General features: G+C 47.9%; 1 protein-coding gene across 6 annotated transcripts in view; it reads left to right on the forward strand.

The window, feature by feature from the left end:
- The first annotated feature begins 130 nt into the window (after window positions 1-130).
- Window positions 131-20,099, forward strand: part of ZNF341 (zinc finger protein 341) — a 54,788-nt gene continuing 34,819 nt past the window's right edge. For 2 of the 6 annotated variants that reach the window (XM_033963521.1, XM_033963520.1), the window contains exons 1-5: window positions 131-258; window positions 6,272-6,382; window positions 8,407-8,594; window positions 10,752-10,904; window positions 19,657-19,896. In XM_033963521.1, coding sequence (XP_033819412.1) covers window positions 201-258; window positions 6,272-6,382; window positions 8,407-8,594; window positions 10,752-10,904; window positions 19,657-19,896 — 750 coding nt within the window. In that variant the 5' untranslated portion in view covers window positions 131-200. Of the gene's footprint in view, window positions 259-498; window positions 3,675-6,271; window positions 6,383-8,406; window positions 8,595-10,751; window positions 10,905-19,656; window positions 19,897-20,099 lie in introns of those variants that run through there. The other 4 variants (XM_033963522.1, XM_033963524.1, XM_033963523.1 and 1 more) reach the window with 4 other exon arrangements.

Below are 20,099 nucleotides of genomic sequence, written 5' to 3' on the forward strand. Positions count from 1 at the left end.
ACTGGCCGATGAGTTTGGGCTACTTGGTTCTAAGACTTTTATGCCCCGACTGGGCTCAGCAGTGGTTAGTCCCTCTCTTGCTCCCTGGCAAATGTCTGATGAGCTGCATCGCTTTTATTTGCACCCCTTGATTGCAGGGGGGGGATCCGGGCTGCAAAGCAGCTCCCAGCGCCCCCTGCAGGCCGGGCTCGTCTCCCACAATGCTCTTAAAGGCCACGGGCAGCAAGATGGCGCAAGCGATCTTCGAGGCTTTTGAAGGTAGGACTGCGCGGCCGGGCGGGCCCGGACCAGACGGAGCTCAGGGCTCAGCAGGGGGACAGTCCCGGTCCCGGGAAGAGCCGCCGGGGGAGGGGGAGGAGAGGCGCCCCCGGGATCGGCGCTGGGCTTGGTCTGCTGGGCCGGAGCGTCCCTGGGGGGAGGGGCCGGGCCTGGGGTGGCAGGAGGGGGGATGGAGCTGGAGGGGGGGGCTCCTTGATTGTGCTTAAAACGGAGCTTCCCAGGGGGGGGGGGATCGCTGGAACAGCTACAGACAGAGAGAGAAAGAGCCAAGATGGCGGCGGCTGTAGAAGAGCTAAGCCCCGCTGCGCCCTGCCTTTAACTCTGGCAGCTCCTGTGCACCGGCTGCAAGGGAACTAAGCCCCGCTCTGCCCCCCTTTAACTATGGCAGCTCCAATGCACCGGCTGCAGGGGAACTAAGCCCCGCTGCGCCCTGCCTTTAACTCTGGCAGCTCCTGTGCACCGGCTGCAAGGGAACTAAGCCCCGCTCTGCCCCCCTTTAACTATGGCAGCTCCTGTGCACCGGCTGCAAGGGAACTAACCCCGCTCTGCCCTCCCTTTAACTATGGCAGCTGCAGTGCACCGGCTGCAGGGGAACTAAGCCCCGCTCTGCCCTCCCTTTAACTCTGGCAGCTCCTGTGCACCGGCTGCAAGGGAACTAAGCCCCGCTGCGCCCTGCCTTTAACTCTGGCAGCTCCTGTGCACCGGCTGCAAGGGAACTAAGCCCCGCTGCGCCCTGCCTTTAACTCTGGCAGCTCCTGTGCACCGGCTGCAAGGGAACTAAGCCCCGCTCTGCCCTCCCTTTAACTCTGGCAGCTCCTGTGCACCGGCTGCAAGGGAACTAAGCCCCGTTCTGCCCTCCCTTTAACTCTGGCAGCTCCAGTGCACCGGCTGCAAGGGAACTAAGCCCCGCTCTGCCCTCCCTTTAACTCTGGCAGCTCCTGTGCACCGGCTGCAAGGGAACTAAGCCCCGCTGCGCCCTGCCTTTAACTCTGGCAGCTCCTGTGCACCGGCTGCAAGGGAACTAAGCCCCGCTGCGCCCTGCCTTTAACTCTGGCAGCTCCTGTGCACCGGCTGCAAGGGAACTAAGCCCCGCTCTGCCCTCCCTTTAACTCTGGCAGCTCCTGTGCACCGGCTGCAAGGGAACTAAGCCCCGTTCTGCCCTCCCTTTAACTCTGGCAGCTCCAGTGCACCGGCTGCAAGGGAACTAAGCCCCGCTCTGCCCTCCCTTTAACTCTGGCAGCTCCTGTGCACCGGCTGCAGGGGAACTAAGCCCCGCTCTGCCCTCCCTTTAACTCTGGCAGCTCCTGTGCACCGGCTGCAAGGGAACTAAGCCCCGCTGCGCCCTGCCTTTAACTCTGGCAGCTCCTGTGCACCGGCTGCAGGGGAACTAAGCCCCGCTCTGCCCTCCCTTTAACTCTAGCAGCTCCTGTGCACCGGCTGCAAGGGAACTAAGCCCCGTTCTGCCCTCCCTTTAACTCTGGCAGCTCCAGTGCACCGGCTGCAAGGGAACTAACCCCGCTCTGCCCTCCCTTTAACTATGGCAGCTCCTGTGCACCGGCTGCAGGGGAACTAAGCCCCGCTCTGCCCTCCCTTTAACTCTGGCAGCTCCTGTGCACCGGCTGCAAGGGAACTAAGCCCCGCTGCGCCCTGCCTTTAACTCTGGCAGCTCCTGTGCACCGGCTGCAGGGGAACTAAGCCCCGCTCTGCCCTCCCTTTAACTCTAGCAGCTCCTGTGCACCGGCTGCAAGGGAACTAAGCCCCGTTCTGCCCTCCCTTTAACTCTGGCAGCTCCAGTGCACCGGCTGCAAGGGAACTAAGCCCCGCTCTGCCCTCCCTTTAACTCTGGCAGCTCCTGTGCACCGGCTGCAGGGGAACTAAGCCCCGCTCTGCCCTCCCTTTAACTCTGGCAGCTCCTGTGCACCGGCTGCAAGGGAACTAAGCCCCGCTGCGCCCTGCCTTTAACTCTGGCAGCTCCTGTGCACCGGCTGCAAGGGAACTAAGCCCCGCTCTGCCCCCCTTTAACTATGGCAGCTCCAGTGCACCGGCTGCAGGGGAACTAAGCCCCGTTCTGCCCTCCCTTTAACTCTGGCAGCTCTTGTGCACCGGCTGCAGGGGAACTAAGCCCCGCTCTGCCCTCCCTTTAACTCTGGCAGCTCCAGTGCACCGGCTGCAGGGGAACTAAGCCCCGCTCTGCCCCCCTTTAACTCTGGCAGCTCCAGTGCACTGGCTGCAAGGGAACTAACCCCGCTCTGCCCTCCCTTTAACTCTGGCAGCTCCAGTGCACCAGCTGCAGGGGAACTAAGCCCCGCTCTGCCCCCCTTTAACTCTGGCAGCTCCTGTGCACCAGCTGCAAGGGAACTAAGCCCCGCTCTGCCCTCCCTTTAACTCTGGCAGCTCCCATCCACTGGCTGCAGGGGAACTAAACCCAGCTGCGCCCTCCCTTTAACTCTGGCAGCTCCAGTGCACCGGCTGCAAGGGAACTAAGCCCCGCTCTGCCCCCCCTTTAACTCTGGCAGGTCCAGTGCACCGGCTGCAGGGGAACTAAGCCCCGCTCTGCCCTCCCTTTAACTCTGGCAGATCCAGTGCACCGGCTGCAGGGGAACTAAGCCCCGCTCTGCTCCCCTTTAACTCTGGCAGCTCCAGTGCACCGGCTGCAGGGGAACTAAGCCCCGTACTGCCCTCCCTTTAACTCTGGTAGCTCCAGTGCACCAGCTGCAAGGGAACTAAGCCCCGCTCTGCCCCCCCTTTAACTATGACACCTCCAGTGCACTGGCTGCAAGGGAACTAAGCCCCGCTCTGCCCCCCTTTAACTCTGGCAGCTCCAGTGCACCGGCTGCAAGGAAACTAAGCCCAGCTCTGCCCCCCTTTAACTCTGGCAGCTCTAGTGCACCGGCTCCAGGGTAACTAAGCCCCGCTCTGCCCTCCCTTTAACTCTGGCAGCTCCAGTGGACCGGCTGCAAGGGAACTAAGCCCCCTGCGCCCTGCCTTTAACTTTTGCAGCTCCCGTGCACCGGCTGCAGGGGAACTAAGCCCTGCTCTGCCCTCCCTTTAACTCTGGCAGCTCCAGTGCACCGGCTGCAGGGGAGCTAAGCCCCGCTCCACCTTTTCCTTCATTATGAGTTGCTCACTGGTTGCAGGAGATCTAAGCTCCACTCTACCTTCCTTTTTACATGGGCATCATCTGTGCGCCAGCTGCAGGGGAGCTAATCTTCGCTCTGCCTTCCCTTCAAAACTGCAGCTCCCGTACACTGACTGCACTAGACACCTTTCTGGTTTTCATTCCATGGCGTATATAATAGCACAGTCCACATGGTAGGTGAGGGCAGAAAAAAGACCATCTGGCTCATTCACTTTGCCCATATTCGTTTCCCAGCAAGGATTAGCTTAGCTCAGGGGTAGGCAACCACCATACAATGAATTTCATTGTAATTTCTTACCCATCCTTTCCCTCTGTTTCCAGTCTTGTCAAATTTTGTCAATAATCTTTTTAGTCTCATTTATTGTATTATCCCTTTTACATTGTAATTTTATCGAAATGTTCATCGCTTAGAATTTAGATTAAGCGATTAATCAAATCCTTATTAAACTTGAAACTTGAATATGCAGCAGCTCTATTTGCATACATTGGATGCAGGATGTTCATTTTGGAAATCAAGGGTTGTGGCCCCCAAGGACCCTGTTTGCCCACCCTTGTGGCATCCAACTGCTGAAACATTCAACTTCCTTAGTGCTCCACTGTCTCCAAGAACCCCACATTCTTCTGTTCAGCACCATATGTCCATTTCCGACTATATTCTAAAGCAATAAATACTACCTGGCAATCAATATATTCAAATCTCTGTGTTATGCATAGCCACACTAGTCACAGAGCAATTACTTTATATCTTATTTTGTGTAAGTGCTCAGACTTCACTTTAATGAAAGCAAGGGTTGCCGATGGGACCATCATTGCACATCCCGTCCCAACCGCCAGAATATAAGCTATGTATAACACTTTAGTTTATCTGAGTCACTCTGGCGGTTATTCTACTTCGGCTCCCTTGTGTGATTTAAAACCTACCACTGAAACTGTTCTCTATGAGTAATTACTCTGTGAATAGTGTGGATATATTCTAAATTCAATTTTGCAAGGTTAAGAACAGAAGAACATAAGAATAGCCTAACTGGGTCAGACCAATGGTCCATCAAACCCAGTAGCCCATTCTCATGGTGGCCAATCCAGGTCCCTAGTACATGGCCAAAACCCAAGGAGTAGCAATATTCCAAGACAAGCAGTGGCTTCCCCCATGTCTTTCTCAATAACAGACTATGGACTTTTCCTCCAGGAATTTGTCCAAACCTTTCTTAAAGCCAGCTGTGCTATCAGCTCTTACCACAACCTCTAGCAATGTGTTCCAGAGCTTAACTATTCTGAATGAAAAAAAATTTCCTCCTATTGGTTTTAAAGGTATTTCTCTGTAACTTCATCGAGTCTTTGTAATTTTTGACGGAGTGAAAAATCGATCCACTTGTACCCGTTCTATTCCACTCAGGATTTTGTAGACTTCAATCATATCTCCCTTCAACCGTCTCTTTCTAAGCTGAAGAGCCCTAACCTTTTTAGTCTTTCCTCATATGAGAGGAGTTCCATCCCCTTTATCATCTTGGTCGCTCTACTTTGAACCTTTTCTAGTGCTGCTATATCTTTCTTGAGATAAGGAGAACAGAACTGAATGCAGTACTTCAGGTGAGATTACACCATGGAGCAATACAGAGGCATTATAACATTCTTAATCTTGTTAACCATCCATTTTTTAATAATTCCTAGCATCTTGTTTGCTTTTTTGGCCACCACCGCACACTGGGTGGACGATTTCAGTGTATTTTCTTCAATGATACCCAGATCCTTTTCTTGGGCACTAACCCCCAAGGTGGACCCTAGCATGCAGTAACTATGATTTGGGTTATTCTTCCCAATGTGCATCACTGCATTTGTCCAGTCTTCCAGTTTCCTAAGGTCTGCCTGCAATTTTTCACAATCCACAGGTGTTTTGACATCTTTTAACTGTTTAGTGTCATCTGCAAATGTAATCATCTTGCTCGTGGGTCCATTTTCCAGATCATTTATAAACAAGTTAAATAGTACCGGTCCCACTACAGATCCCTGCAGCACACCACTGTTTACTCTCCTCCATTGAGCCAAAGCCCTTAAAGGCAGTTACAATCAAAGCGATTTACATATTACATAGTTTCAAGTTTCAATTTATTTGATATACTGCAAATTAAAGCACAGTTAGTCTAAGCGGTTTACAATAATAATATATTAAAAACAAAAAAAAAATTAAAAACAAGAGAGGCAATAAACAAAAACAAAAATACAACCAACATAGAAACAAAAATGGGTTCAAGGGGGATAAAGAAAGGGGAGGGAAGGGAAGTCACGGTGAAATTTTGCCCAAACAATTAACAACATAAGCTAAGAAGTCAAGAAGAAAGGGTGATCCATAGCATGAGTAGGACTTCAATTGCGCCTTAAAAGCCGCAGTTGGGCAATGGAGGGTTACGTGAGCTGTAGTGGAGGATTGAGCTCAGTTCCCCAGGTTCTCAGGATCTTACTCCAACATCAATATTCCATTTGCAATCAGTTCAGCCTCAACGCCAAACAATTGTTGCAAAGTTGTTTGCTTTTATAAATTAAAATTAGTCTTTGGGACAAATTGCGAAATTATTTTGTACATAAATAAACCATTTCCCACTTATTCACTCCAGTTTTGTCTTTGGGGAGGGAGATCCACGTTTGCTCATGATGGGCAGAACTTGATCCCTTTTGGTTTTGACCCCCTACTTTTCTTCCAACTCAACAGGCCACAGGTCTTGAACATTCCTTTGTTCCCCCACCTTATTGTCTCCCTTTAGCCTTCACTGCAACAGTCCTCAGTCAGGTGCTATAACGAGGGACTGGGTGAGACCAAGAGATTGTCTGTAAGGTCACTCATATGTTTCTCTCTTCTAGGAATGGATAATCAGACGGTGTTGGCTGTCCAGTCGCTGCTGGATGGACAGGGGGCTGTCGCAGACCCCACCGCTCAGAATGTGACCAGTGCTGCCTCTATTCAATCAATGGGTGAATCTTCGCTATACTATATACGGGATGGGAAAAGAGCCTTTCCGTCAGTGCTCCCCAAAACATCCTATAACCCCTGAAGGAATAATTTAGGATTTACTTGGTGTCTGAGGGAAAAACGGACCCCCCCCCATGCATTTCCAAATAACCCAAACTCAAATTCACTATTAGAAAAAAAAAAAAAAAAAAAAAGATATTACTGCTTTTATTGACTGTAAGATGCTGTAAAAACTGGCTGATCCCTATTTTCAAAATGATGCATTCAGAAAGTGACAATTAAGATCTATTGTAGCAAAATGGTGTTTATCAAAGAAGATAAAGTTGCGATTAAAATTTTGTGACAAAATAAGGCATTCAAGGCTCCTTTTATCCAGAAATGGTACAGCATTTTATTGCAGGTTGGTGAGGTAAATGCTCTGACACTTATTTAATCCGTATAAGTGCTGGAGCATTTACCTCACCAGCCCGCGGTAAAACGCTCCGCTGCTGCCTGATTGCAATTCTCTGGTGGCAAATGCACTAAAGCCCGTAGGAATTGAACGGGCTTCGGTGTGTTTGCCTTGGGGGAATCGCTACCTTGGCTTTGTTAGAGGAGCCTTAAATGTGTAAACAATTGCTAAGTATTTTGAAACTATGGAAGGGGGCCCGGTTTTCCCAGACATTATGTGCATTTTGTTGTGCATGTTTAGCCAAACAAGATCCCCAAATGATGCTGTGTTTAATATATGCTGGAGGCTAAAATTCTGGTTCCCAGTGTTGCCATCTGAACTCTGTGACCATTTAGAAAGGGGACAAGCAATCATACAGGGAATGTGTGGTTACAATTAAAGCGGTTTACTTATTTTGTATCTGGGACAATGGGGTGTTGACTTGTCCAGGGTCACAAGGAGATGTAGTGGGAGTCAAACTCCCATCCTCAGGGTGCTGAGGCAGCTGCAGTAACCACTAGGCCACTCCTCCTGTTACAGGCTGCTAATCAGAGTTAAAAATAGAGAATGACAAATTTGTCCCTGTCTCCACGGGATCTCAATATCTCCATTCTATCCCTGCGAGTTCTGACCCTGTTCCTGTTCCTGTCCCTGTCCCATCCCTGCAAGCTCTGCCTTAACCGCCCAAGCCTCGAACACTTATGATTTTTAAGCGTTCGAGGCGTGTGCAGATGAGAATAGAGCTCACAGGGACAGGGACAGGACGGAGATAGATCCTGCGGGAATGGGGAAGATTTGTCCCTGTGTCATTCTCTAGATAAAGTAGTTTGTCCTAGAGCAGGAGCTAAGCTCTGTTACGTCTCAGGAACTCACCTGCCATTGTTAAAAATGATGTTAATAAAACATTCACTAGAGCCATTTCAGCATGACTGATACTTAATTAACCATTCTTGCTTCTTGCAGGCCGGCTCTGCCTGCTGATGGGGTAATTTAAATTCATTTTAAACACTTATATTCTGCCTTTACAATGGATTAGAATGTCCAAAGCAGATTGAAAAACTCCATCTGGAGGAAAACATGGGGGAAGCCACTGCTTGGCCTGGATCAGGAGCATGGAATGTGGCTACTCTTTGGGATTCTAGAATCTTGTTACTCTTTGGGATTCCGGAATCTTGTTATTCCTTGGGATTCTGTATGGAATGTGGCTACTCTTTGGGATTCTAGAATCTTGTTACTCTTTGGGATTCCGGAATCTTGTTATTCCTTGGGATTCTGTATGGAATGTGGCTACTCTTTGGGTTTTGGCCAGGGACTCGTGACTTGGATTGACCTCCGTGAAGACGGGACTCAGTAAGGCTATTCTTATCTTCTTAGATAAAAATAAAACAATATTACAGCGTGTTTCCCAAACATTCACATAAACACACATTCTTCAAATAAAACAGTTCTCAATCTATGACAATCCACCACCTTTCACCTGAAAATATACGTGTTTCAGTTTGAGTTAATTTATGAGCCTTCACCTCTGGTTGCCTTTGCAAACATCTTTCAGGAATGAGGTGAAGTTGCCCTAAGACGCTTCTGCTTTACCCTCAGATGACGAAGATGTGTTTCTCTGTGGAAAGTGTAAGAAGCAGTTCAACTCGCTCCCAGCATTCATGATTCATAAGCGGGAACAGTGCCAGGCCAATGTACCGTCCTTAGCCACCGTATCCCTGGCTGCCCACAGTGCCTATACCCCCTCAGTAACCTCAGTACAGCAGCCTCAGGCTGCCAACAGACAGGTAGGTGGAAGTTATTGTTTGCATCTTACTTTTTGAATTAAGTGCGATAAAATCTTACAGCAAACTTTGGTCATTTCAAACTATTAAAATTAAGGCAGTGGTCTCATCTCAAACTCAAACCCTTTGCAGCGCCACATTTTGGATTTGTAGGTACTTGGAGGGCCTCAGAAAAAAATAGTTAATGTCTTATTAAAGAAATGACAATTTTGCATGAGGTAAAACTCTTTATAGTTTACAAATCTTTCCTTTTGGCTAAGTCTTAATAGTTAAGTTCGCCGTCCTCCTACAATTTGACCTTTCCGCTGCTTTCGACGTTGTTCACCATGATATTCTTGTTTACCAACTCTCTGAGATAGGTATCAACTCCACAGTCCTAGGTTGGTTCTCTAAATTCCTCCGCTCTCGTTCTTACATTGTTAACATGAATGGCACCTCATCCTCCCCCTGGAAACCGAATTGTGGAGTCCCGCAAGGCTCTCCACTATCCCCTATCCTTTTCAACACCTATATGTCCTCCCTAAAACTCCTCCACCTATCCCCCCTTGAAATAATTTACACTTATGCAGACGACATCCTCGTCCTCCTCGAGACCGATTCGAACCTCACCGACCTGTCTAAGAACATATCCTCTTGTATAATGAACCTACAATCCTGGGCCCACACTGTGCAAATGAAATTGAATGAGTCCAAAACAAGACTTCTTTGGCTCGGTCCAAAACTAGATCACCTACCCACCTCCATCCCACTACCCTCTGGCTCCTCTCTGCAGCTTGAGTTCTCGAGCAAGATTCCACATTGTCCTTCAATGACCACCTCCAATCCTTAATAAAAAAATGCTTTTTCAGCCTTCACATGCTGAGGAAAGTTAGATCCTGCTTCCATCAAAAACATTTTACCCTCCTTGTCCAATCCATCATCCTCTCCAGATTGGACTATTGCAACTCTTTCTACTTAAGCCTAACTAAGAAAAACCTCCACAGACTCCAACGGATTCAGAATGCTGCGGCCAAGCTCATCTTCGCTAAAAGTAAATTTGACATGTCTCCCCGCTCCTGGCCAATCTCCACTGGCTTCCGATAATCGCCAGGGTCCACTATAAATGCGCCTGTTTAACTTTCAAAATCCTATATGGTATCCTCCCTCCCTTTATCCCTCTTTCTTGGAATTCCTCAAACCCTAATACCACCAGATCCTCCCACAAATTAAAACTATCCTTCCCCTCGCTAAAAGGCATTTCCCACACAGGAAAGCTAGGGACCTCCCTCCACTTCAAAATCACTGAGCTCTGGAACAACCTTACCTCCCCTCTTCGGAACTTGAGCTCTCTCCAAGTTTTCCGCAAACATCTGAAAACCTGGCTTTTCTCAAAAAATGTAAGTCTCCCTCCAACTTAGGAATCAAGGAAACTCTTATATCTTGGCATCCCAAGTCCTCTAAATTTTCTTCACACTTCTACCTCTAACCCTCTGTTGTAGTTCCTTCCTATTTCTCCTACTGTAAACCACTTCGAGCTCTACGAACGGGGAGATGATGCGGTATACAAACCTAAGGATTAGATTAGATTAGATTAGTTATATTGTCATTTATAGCTAAAGAGACATATGGTCAAGAAACTGTTTTATTTTACTTTTGTGATTATGATAAACATACCGTGGGCCTCAAAATAGTACCTGGTGGGCCACATGTGGCCCCTAGGCTGCAAGTTTAAGACCACTGGTCTACGGTATGTTGGTCTCTCTTTAAGACTTGTACATTGAGTTCAAATAAGTGCTAAACATGCGATTTTGGGTGGCCACACAATTTTCCCTCTGCTACCCCCTCAAGTGACCCCCAACTCCAATTATAAATACCTGAGCTGGAATTCAGCTACTGATACTGAGTGCCAACTCTATGAGTTAAAACATGGCTATTTCAGAAATATTTGGGGCAAAAGTAAGGTAAATGTTAATAAGAAGTTGGTTTCCATGTTTTTATAGATTTTAGTGGAGCTTAATTGGTTACTAAGTATTTTAAGACATGAAGATAATTTGGGATTGCTCAGTAAGCTGAATAGTAGTAATTATAAGGCTGATTATAGATCCAGAGTGTGATCTTATGATGTTTGTAATTCGACTTATCCTCTGTGCTTATGTGACATATAAACATGAATTTTCTCAGCACATCTCTACATATATCACTGTCCCGCCTTCTCCGCTGATACAGACCTTTGTTCAGGGCAATCTCCTAGTTAACGATGAAGTGCTGATGTCTGCCATGTCTGCCTTCACATCTCTGGATCAGCCTGTGCCCTCGGTTCAGGTAAGGCCACAGGTAACCTCACTTTACTCCATGTCCAGCTCAGAAACTGCATGTATGCCTTGCACCAGAGAGGTGCTGGATTCTCAGCAGTGCATTGGTAATCCTGCCAAATGATCTGATATATCTGGTCCTGTCATTGTGGTTGTCCCGTTTCTCCAGTTGGTTTTTGTTTCTTGGAATGCTGAATTTCATATGGAAAACAGATGCCAACTTGCCTTTCAACCTAAGCAACATTTTCTAGTGCAATAGGTGTGTCATTCTGGATACTTGGTATTCTCCCCATGTTTGTGAGCCATGCAAAAGGAATCCATTCCAGGTTTTCAACCCCTCCTCCTTTTCCAGAGGGTTCTGCTGCCCCATTCTGTTTTTCCTTCTGTACGCGAATCAGACGGTGTCTTTCTGACCTGTTCTGTATATTTCTTTCTTATTTGGGCCTTTTTTTTTTTTTTTTGCAGCTGTCAATGCACCAGAGCTCCCCAGGGTGGGGGAAAGCTCTGCCTGCATGGAGAAGAAGCAGACTTGGGTCTGCATCCAGCAGATTGGCAAGCCTAAGGAAAACTTTGTGGAGCCTGGGGTCCGTATCTCTAGTAACTCAGCTCACCTACTGAATCGCAGGGGCTTGAGTGCAGGCCGTGAGGCATTTGCAGGAGGCTCAGTGGGGCTCTTTAGGGTGCTAGCTGCGATTTTGCCTGCGCGGTTCAGTCTGACTTCGGTCCAACTGGCAGCCCAAAGATCTTGGCATTTGGAGGACTGGTTGGTTGAGGCAGGAATTATTCTCCCAGATCCAGCTACTTCTTAGCGATGAGGCACCTTCAGAGCGCGTCACAGTGAGTAAGGCTATTACAGCCTATGGGCAAAATCAGAGGGGGGGGGTGTCTGAAAAACCTATTTTGAAGGTTTCTGTCACATCCTCTAAAATCCTGTTTTCTGAGTTGCCTACCTAAGTCATTTTTGAGCCATTTTCTGGTGCCAAAACGCTGCTGCAACCATAATCTTGAATTTCCCTATTTTTTCAAAGTTCTCTGGATCCTTCAAATCACCTCATTTGCTTCAAAACTGGCAGGGATGGAATCCTCGGGCTTTTCACCCCTATTTCCAGTGTCTATCCAGATGGACACTGGAAGAGCACCACTGCACCACATGCCACACAGCACGTGATGGGAGGGGAGAAGGGGCATCATGCTCATCCTTCCCTTTGGTTTCTAGGGTGGAGGAACCTTTGGGGGGGGGGGGGGCCTGTCTACCAGGAGAAAATCCCTCCCGGAGCCCCAGAACATCAGCGTACCTAAGATGGGTACGAATGGCCATGCCATCAGCATATATTGCCTGTAGCAGCCTCCTTGAAAGCACATTCTACAAGAATGTAGCCTCTTCGTGGGTGGAAGCTTGGGCGATTTCACACGGGGAGATTTGTAGGACATTGACCTGGTCCATTCTGCACACATTCTCTAATGTGGACGTGGCAGCATGGAAGGACTCTGTCTTTGGGTCCTCAGTGTTATGAGCAGGTGCAGAGGATCCATCCTAGATTTCTGGTACTGCTTTTGTATGTCCCTACTGTCCAGAATGATACTGCTATTGCACTAGAAAAAGAGATTAGGTTCTTATCTTGCTAATATCTGGAACCCCACCCTGTTAGTTCTTTACTCCACCTGCCTACTGTCTCAATCAGGAAGTTCAAATAGAACTGAGATTCTGATGTCGGTCAGACCTTAAGGGTATGGATACTGTTGAAAACGTCCTTTTTTGTTCAGGCATTTTGCTAAAGAGAAGAACCATGTACCGAGAGCTATTTTACAGTGCGATGCGAATGCCATTTTAGAAGAGTTTTGAAATGTTTCTTTTAATGACATTATGCATGTAATTTTATGAGCTGCCTAGGTTTTAGGCGGATAATAAATATTTTAAATAAAAAAATCAATACTATTCATTCTTTATGCACACCCAATTTTTTCTCTTTGTATTATGATCCAAGATTCCACCATATAAGGTTGGCAAAAAGAGTTGTTTGATGCCAGTGGAGCCTGCACAGAGTGCCAGGTATCCTCTGTGTTTGACTGAAAATAAGGGATCAATTGAAGTGCTTAGCTTTAGGCTCTTCCTGTAGCTCTGGAAACACTCTGGCACTGTGTGGTTTGACCCATTTTGCATATATTGTCCATGCCAACTGGTAAAGGAACAAGCAAATCGCAGAAAAGGTATGCCTGGGAGTGCAAAGAAGTTAAACACCAAGAATAAAATGTTCCGGCATCTTCAGTTATCCCAGGACAAGCAGGCAGGTATTCTCACATATGGGTGACGTCATCGACGGAGCCCAGATGCGGATGTTTCACAAGCAGACTTGTTTGAAGAAACTCGAAGTTTCGAGTCGCCCACACCGCGCATACTCAAGTGCCTTCTCACCCAGCGCAGGGCACGTCTCCTCAGTTCTCAGTTTTCCATGGAGCCGAGAAGTCCGTCTTTGACTCGCTGCGTTTAACTTCGTTCACTTTGTGCCTTCTCTCAACCACGGTTTGTGTTTTTTTCCTCACGAATCGCTGTTTTAGTTTATTTCTTTTATTTTAGTTTATAAAAAAAAAAAATTTTTTTTCTTCTTCCGTTGGTTTTCCGGGACAGGCCGCTTGGCCGCAGCCCGAGGGCTTTGATTTTGCAGCGGCTATTTTTCCGTCTATGTCCCGGCCTACTACAGGCTTCAAGAGGTGTAGCAAGTGTGAGCGCGATCTCTCTTACAGATCCTCATGGACGCTGCCTCAAGTGCCTTGGGCCAAAACATCATCCTAGGTCGTGCCTGCCTTGCCAAACATTTCAGCCTCGTGCTTTCAAGCGTCGTTGCATTTTGGTGGACAAGCTCTTCGAGATGGAGTCTCCTACTGATCCCTCGACTTCAAAGGTGTCTTCGCCTCGACTTCCACCGAGGCTCCTTCTGCGCCTACTGCTTCCACCGCGAGCCTCATCAGACCTTCGTCGTTTGCAGCGGCTCTTGCTTCGATGTCATCTGCTGTATTTTCCCCTGTTTCCTCAGGTCAGATAGCTCAGCAGTCGGTTCCGCCGGTGGTGATTAAAGTGTCTGAGACTCCCAAGTTGAAGCACACTCACACTACCTCAAAGGAACCTCCAGCCAAAGCAGGTGGTCCGGTTTCAGACGCGGATCCATCCTTGCCGGCTTCTTTCCAGACTATGTTAGAGAAGCAGTTTACTCAGTTCCTTACTAACATGGGACCCAAACTGCTTCCTCTTATCCAGCCTGGGCATTCAGCAGACTCCCGCGAGGTCGAGCCGCTTCCTTTGCCTCAGTCTGAACTTACACACTCTTTGCAGGGAACAGAGTCTCTGCGAGTGTCTGGTCTGGCATCCAAGCACGTAAAGCAAGGAGCAGATTCTTTGCGAGTGCCTCAACGAGATTCCTCACACTCTATACAAGGAGCGAGTCTTTGAGAGTGCATCGAGGTTCCTCCACCAAGCCTCTGGAGCTTCAATCTACAGCCTCTAGTCCTATTCATACATCGGCTGCCCATGTCTCCGAGGCGAAATCTCCTCACTCCTCGAGATCTGGTTCCAGACACAGTTCTCACCGACATTCGAGGCCTTCATGGAGGCATCCTTCCAGGCATAGTTCTTCTTCTCATGACAGACTATCTTCCTCGAAGCCTCGATCTACTCCAACCTCGACTAGACCACCGACTCCTCATTCGAGGTCTCTGATGCCGGACCTCGAGGATGTTCCAGTCTCGATTGCCTCATCCAAGTCATCAGGTTCCTTTGATGCCTTTTTCCCTGCCGAAGCTTCTTCTTCGACACAGGCTGCCTCGACGTCCTCGAGTCCCTCTCGAGGCAAAGCATTGGCAGATCAGCTATCTTTCTCGTCTTTCCTACGACGGATGGCTATAGACTTGGATATTCAATTGGATACTGGCTCCAAATATTCTAAAGAGTATCTCGAAGTCATGCATCTTCCTCAACCTCTGGCAGGGTCTCTTAAGCTTCCACTTCATAAGCTTTTGAATCAGACTTTTGGTCGTTGCATGGAAACACCTTTTTCCATACCGGCTGTTCCAGGGAAATTGGACTCTAGATATAAGACTGCATCGCAAAAGGTTTGACAATTCTCAGTTATCTCATCAATCCCTGCTGGTTGAGTCCTCCTTGAAAAGGTCCCATCCTTCCAAGGTTTACACCATCTCCTGGAAGGGAAGGGAAAACTATGGACAAATTCGGATGTCGCATCTACCAGAATGCTATGATGTCCTCTAAAGTCCTCAATTATAATTTTTATTTCATCACTTACTTTGAATTTCTTCTTTCTCTTCTACCAAAGTTTTTGGATTATTTGGATACCCAAATGCATTTTGAGTTTCAGGAAGTCATTGCTTCTTTCTCTCAATTACGTCTGCATCTCCTCCAATCATCTTATGATGCCTTCGAGTTATCTGCCCGAGCGGCTGCTTGCTCTGTAGCTATGCGTTGCCTTGCCTGGCTTCATACCATTGACATGGACTCTAACCTTCAAGACCGCTTGGCTAACATGCCTTGTGAGGGTAACGACCTCATTGATGAATCCATCGAGGCAGCCACCAAGAAATTATCTGACCATGAGAAATCATTTGCTTCTATAGTCAGACGTAAGCCAAAGCCAGCTCCTGCCAAGCCTGCACGCCCTGCTTTTATCTATCAAAGGCGTTTTGCTCCGAAGCCGGCTCCTTATACTCGCCCTCCTCAAACAGCAACCTCAGAAGCAACAAAAACCCCAACCTTCTGCTGCACCTAAGGCTTCTCAGCCTTTTTGACTGTTTACAACAAAGCATAACCTCCACCGTTCTGTCTCTGTCTCCTTTTTCCCCTATAGGAGGTCATCTCCATCATTTTTACAACTGATGGACGATAATTACATCCGACCTCTGGGTGCTTACCATCATCAGAGAAGGATACTCTCTTCTTTTCACTCAGGTTCCACCAGGGCTTCCTCCAAGAGAGTATCCTTCCAATCCATCCCAGACCGCCCTTCTTCAGGAAGCTCAAGCTCTGCTTTCTCTCCATGCCATCGAATCAGTATCCTTGGAACAGCAGAACAGGGAGTTTTACTCCCGTTACTTCCTTGTTCCGAAGAAGACGGGCGATCTGCGGCCCATTCTGGATCTCAAGGCTCTCAACAAATTTCTAGTCAAAGAAAAGTTTTGAATGTTGTCCCTGGCATCTCTTTATCCCCTTCTCGAGCAGAACGACTGGTTATGCTCTCTGGATCTCAAGGAGGCCTACACTCACTGGTTCCTACAAAGTTTGGGATTCGAAATCAACTTTCACAAATCTCAACTTCAGCCCTCACAGAATCTACAATTCATTGGAGCTGTTCTGGACACTGTCCAACTCAGAGCATTCCTTCCACAACAACGTCTGGAAGCTCTTCTTCAACTCTATCATACAGTGTCTTCCTGCACTTCCATCTCAGCGAGACACATGATGGTACTTCTGGGTCACATGGCCTCCACAGTACACGTGACTCGTTTTGCCAGACTTCACCTCAGAATTCCTCAGTGGACCCTGGCTTCTCAATGAACGCAAGTTTGCGACCCTCCTTCTCGACACATTTCAGTCACTCCTTCCTTGAAGAAGTCTCTCCGTTGGTGGATGCTCTCTTCCAATCTTTCCAGAGGCTTGCTTTTTCAAACGCCCCCTCATCAGAAGGTCCTCACGACAGACTCTTCGACCTACGCTTGGGGCGCTTATCTCGATGGTCTCCGTACTCAAGGCCACTGAACCAGTATGGATCGTCAATGCCACATCAATTTGTTGGAACTTAGAGCAATTTTCAAGGCTCTCAACGCTTTTCAACATCTTCTTCGTGACCAGGTAGTCCTCAACCGGACGGACAACCAAGTCGCCATGTATTATGTCAACAAACAAGGAGGGACGGGATCTGTCTCCCTTTGTCAAGAAGCTCTGAAGGTTTGGGACTGGGCAATCCGCCACAACACCTTCCTCAAAGCTGTCTACATTCAAGGGGCGAAGAATTGCTTGGCAGACAACTTGAGAGGTCTTCTGCAACCTCACGAATGGACTCTCCATTCCTCGCCTCTTCATCACAGTGGGGAACCCCTCAGATAGACCTCTTTGCGGCCGCCCACAACTTCAAACTGCCTCAATTCTGCTCCAGGATATACTCTCCTCACCGCCTCGAGGCAGATGCTTTTCTTCTGGAATGGACGAATCTCTTCCTCTACGCATTCCCTCCATTTCCTCTCATTCTCAAGACTGGTCAAGTTGAAGAACGATCATGCCACCATGATTCTAATTGCTCCTCGGTGGCCAAGACAACCTTGGTACTCCCTTCTACTTCAACTCAGCACCAGGGAGCCATACCTTCTACCAGTTTTTCCTTCTCTGCTTACACAGAGTCAAGGATCTCTGCTTCATCCCAACCTGCAGTCTCTACACCTGACAGCTTGGTACCTTTCAACGTAACTCCTCTTCAGTTTTCTCAATCTGTAAGAGATGTTTTAAAAGCTTCTAGGAAGCCTACCACTAGACAATGCTATCATCAAAAGTGGATTAGATTTTCTACGTGGTGTTTTTCTCATCATAAGGAGCCTCAGCATTCCTCCTTATCTTCTGTTTTGGACTACCTGTTGCACTTATCCAATTCTGGCCTCAAGTCTACATCTATCCGAGTCCATCTCGGTGTAATTGTGGCTTTCCATCAGCCTATTGAAGGGAAACCCCTCTCTGCTCATCCAGTGGTTTCCAAATTCATGAAAGGACTCTTCAATGTTAAACCTCCTCTCAAACCGCCTCCTGTGGTTTGGGACCTCAATGTTGTCCTTTCTCAACTCATGAAGCCTCCATTTGAACCAATCGATGATAATAATAATAATAATAACTTTATTTTTTCTATACCGCCATAATCTTGCGACTTCTAGGCGGTTTACAGTGAAAGAGAGCTGTACAATCAGCGAATTACAAGATGAGAACAGGTAGGAAGTCACTGAAGGCTCATCTGAAGTATCTCACTTGGAAAGTGGTGTTTTTCATAGCCCTCACTTCCGTTCGAAGAGTCAGTGAACTGCAAGCTTTAGTAACTGACCCACTATTCACTGTGTTCCATCATGACAAGGTGGTTCTTCGTACTCATCCTAAATTCCTACCTAAAGTGGTCTCGGAATTTCATCTCAACCAATCCATCGTATTTCCAGTGTTTTTTCCAAAGCCTCATTCTCATCCTGGAGAATCAGCTCTTCATACTCTGGACTGTAAATGTGCTTTGGCCTTCTACTTGGAACGCACCAAACCACACAGAACTGCTCCTCAACTTTTTGTTTCCTTCGATCCAAATAAGTTGGGCCATCCTATTTCTAAGCGTACCATCTCCAACTGGATGGCAGCTTGTATCTCTTTCTGGATTACCCCTTCACAGTACAGTCACAGCCCATAAAGTCAGAGCAATGGCAGCTTCAGTAGCTTTCCTCAGATTGAGGAAATTTGTAGAGCTGCTACTTGGTCCTCGGTTCATACCTTCACTTCTCACTATTGTCTGGATACTTTCTCCAGACGGGATGGACAGTTTGGCCAAACAGTATTACAAAATTTATTCTCCTAAATTGCCAACACTCCCACCATCCCATTCTGGTTAGCTTGGAGGTCACCCACATGTGAGAATAGGCTGCCTGCTTGTCCTGGGATAAAGCTCAGTTACTTACCGTAACAGGTGTTATCCAGGGATAGCAGGCAGCTATTCTCACAACCCACCCACTTCCCCTGGTTGGCTTCTCTACTAGCTATCTGAACTGAGGAGATGCGCCCTGCGCTGGGCGGGAAGGTACTCGCGCATGCGCGGTGCGGGCGACTCAAAACTTCAAGTTTTTTCAAGCAAGTCTGCTTGCAAGGCGTCCGCATCCGGGCTCCATTAATGACGTCACCCATATGTGAGAATAGCTGCCTGCTGTCCCTGGATAACACCTGTTACGTTAAGTAACTGTGCTTTTTGCGCAGGCCGTGTATTGAATAATAATCCTGTCATTGTTCCAGTCTCCTCTGCTCGCAACCTTGGAGTCGTCTTCGATTCTGACCTCTCATTTTCTATGAACTTCCAACAAGCTGCTATCTCTACAATATCACCAAAATTCACCCCTTCCTCTCTGATCATACTACCCGGACCCTTGTCCATGCTCTTGTAACCTCACACTTAGATTACTGCAGTGCCACCTCTCCCCCCCCTGCAATCTGTGCAAAACTCTGCTGCACGACTCATCTACCAACCTCACTACGCTCATGTCACCCCTCTCCTTAAGTCACTTCACTGGCTCCTGTTGCTGACCTACAAATGTGTTCATTCTGCTACCTCTCAATCTTTCTCTTCTCTTCTCTCTCCTTATAGACCTCCCAGAGAACTCGTTCCTCAGATAAGCCCTTCTCCTCCACTGCCAATTCCAGACTTCGTGCCTTTCATCTAACTGAGTTTGTCCGTCAAGGCTCTTCCCTTCCCTTGTTGAAACGCAGCCTGAAAACGCACCTTTTTGATATAGTCTTCAATCCTTAACCCTACTCTGCACTGCCCTCCAACCCAGCCAGTAGATTAACCATTACCCTTAACTGTATCCATGACATCCTGTTTGTCTGTCTTGGCTGTTTAGATTGTAAGCTCTTTCAAGCAGGGACTGTTTTCTTCTTTGTGACTTTGTACAGCGCTGCATAAGTCTGGTAGCACTATAGAAATAAGTAAGAGTAGTGGTAATTTGTAGGGAGGAAGTAACACGGTTCTTGTTCTGATCTCTAGAGCAGCTTGAGTATGCACTCGAGCTCCGGTTACCTGCCGCCGCCACTTCCTCAGCCGCCTCGGCCACCTCCGCCTCCTCCACCACCACCACTGCCGGCCCCGCAGAGCCTAGGAGCGCCAGGGCAGCCGATCACAAGTGGAAGTACTGTGGTTCAGATCTACAGCACACCAATCAGCATGCCAGGGAATGCCACAGGGGAGATCCCGGCGCTGGCGATGCAGCCCTATCCGCAGATGGAGGTAAGGCTTTTGCACAAAGAACACTGGGGAGATAAATATTTAGCTGCGGTGGTTAGTGTTTTTTTAGCCACAGTTGGCATTAAGCCCAGATAAGCAATACTGGGCTGTGTCCAGGCATTGGCTATTTGGTATCTGGTTAAGTGCAATAACCAGCCCTTCATTGCCTATGCGAAACTGGATAAGGCTAGGACTGAGTTTTAGGC

The sequence above is a fragment of the Geotrypetes seraphini genome, chromosome 11, assembly GCF_902459505.1.
Source record: "Geotrypetes seraphini chromosome 11, aGeoSer1.1, whole genome shotgun sequence".
Taxonomy (NCBI): domain Eukaryota; kingdom Metazoa; phylum Chordata; class Amphibia; order Gymnophiona; family Dermophiidae; genus Geotrypetes; species Geotrypetes seraphini.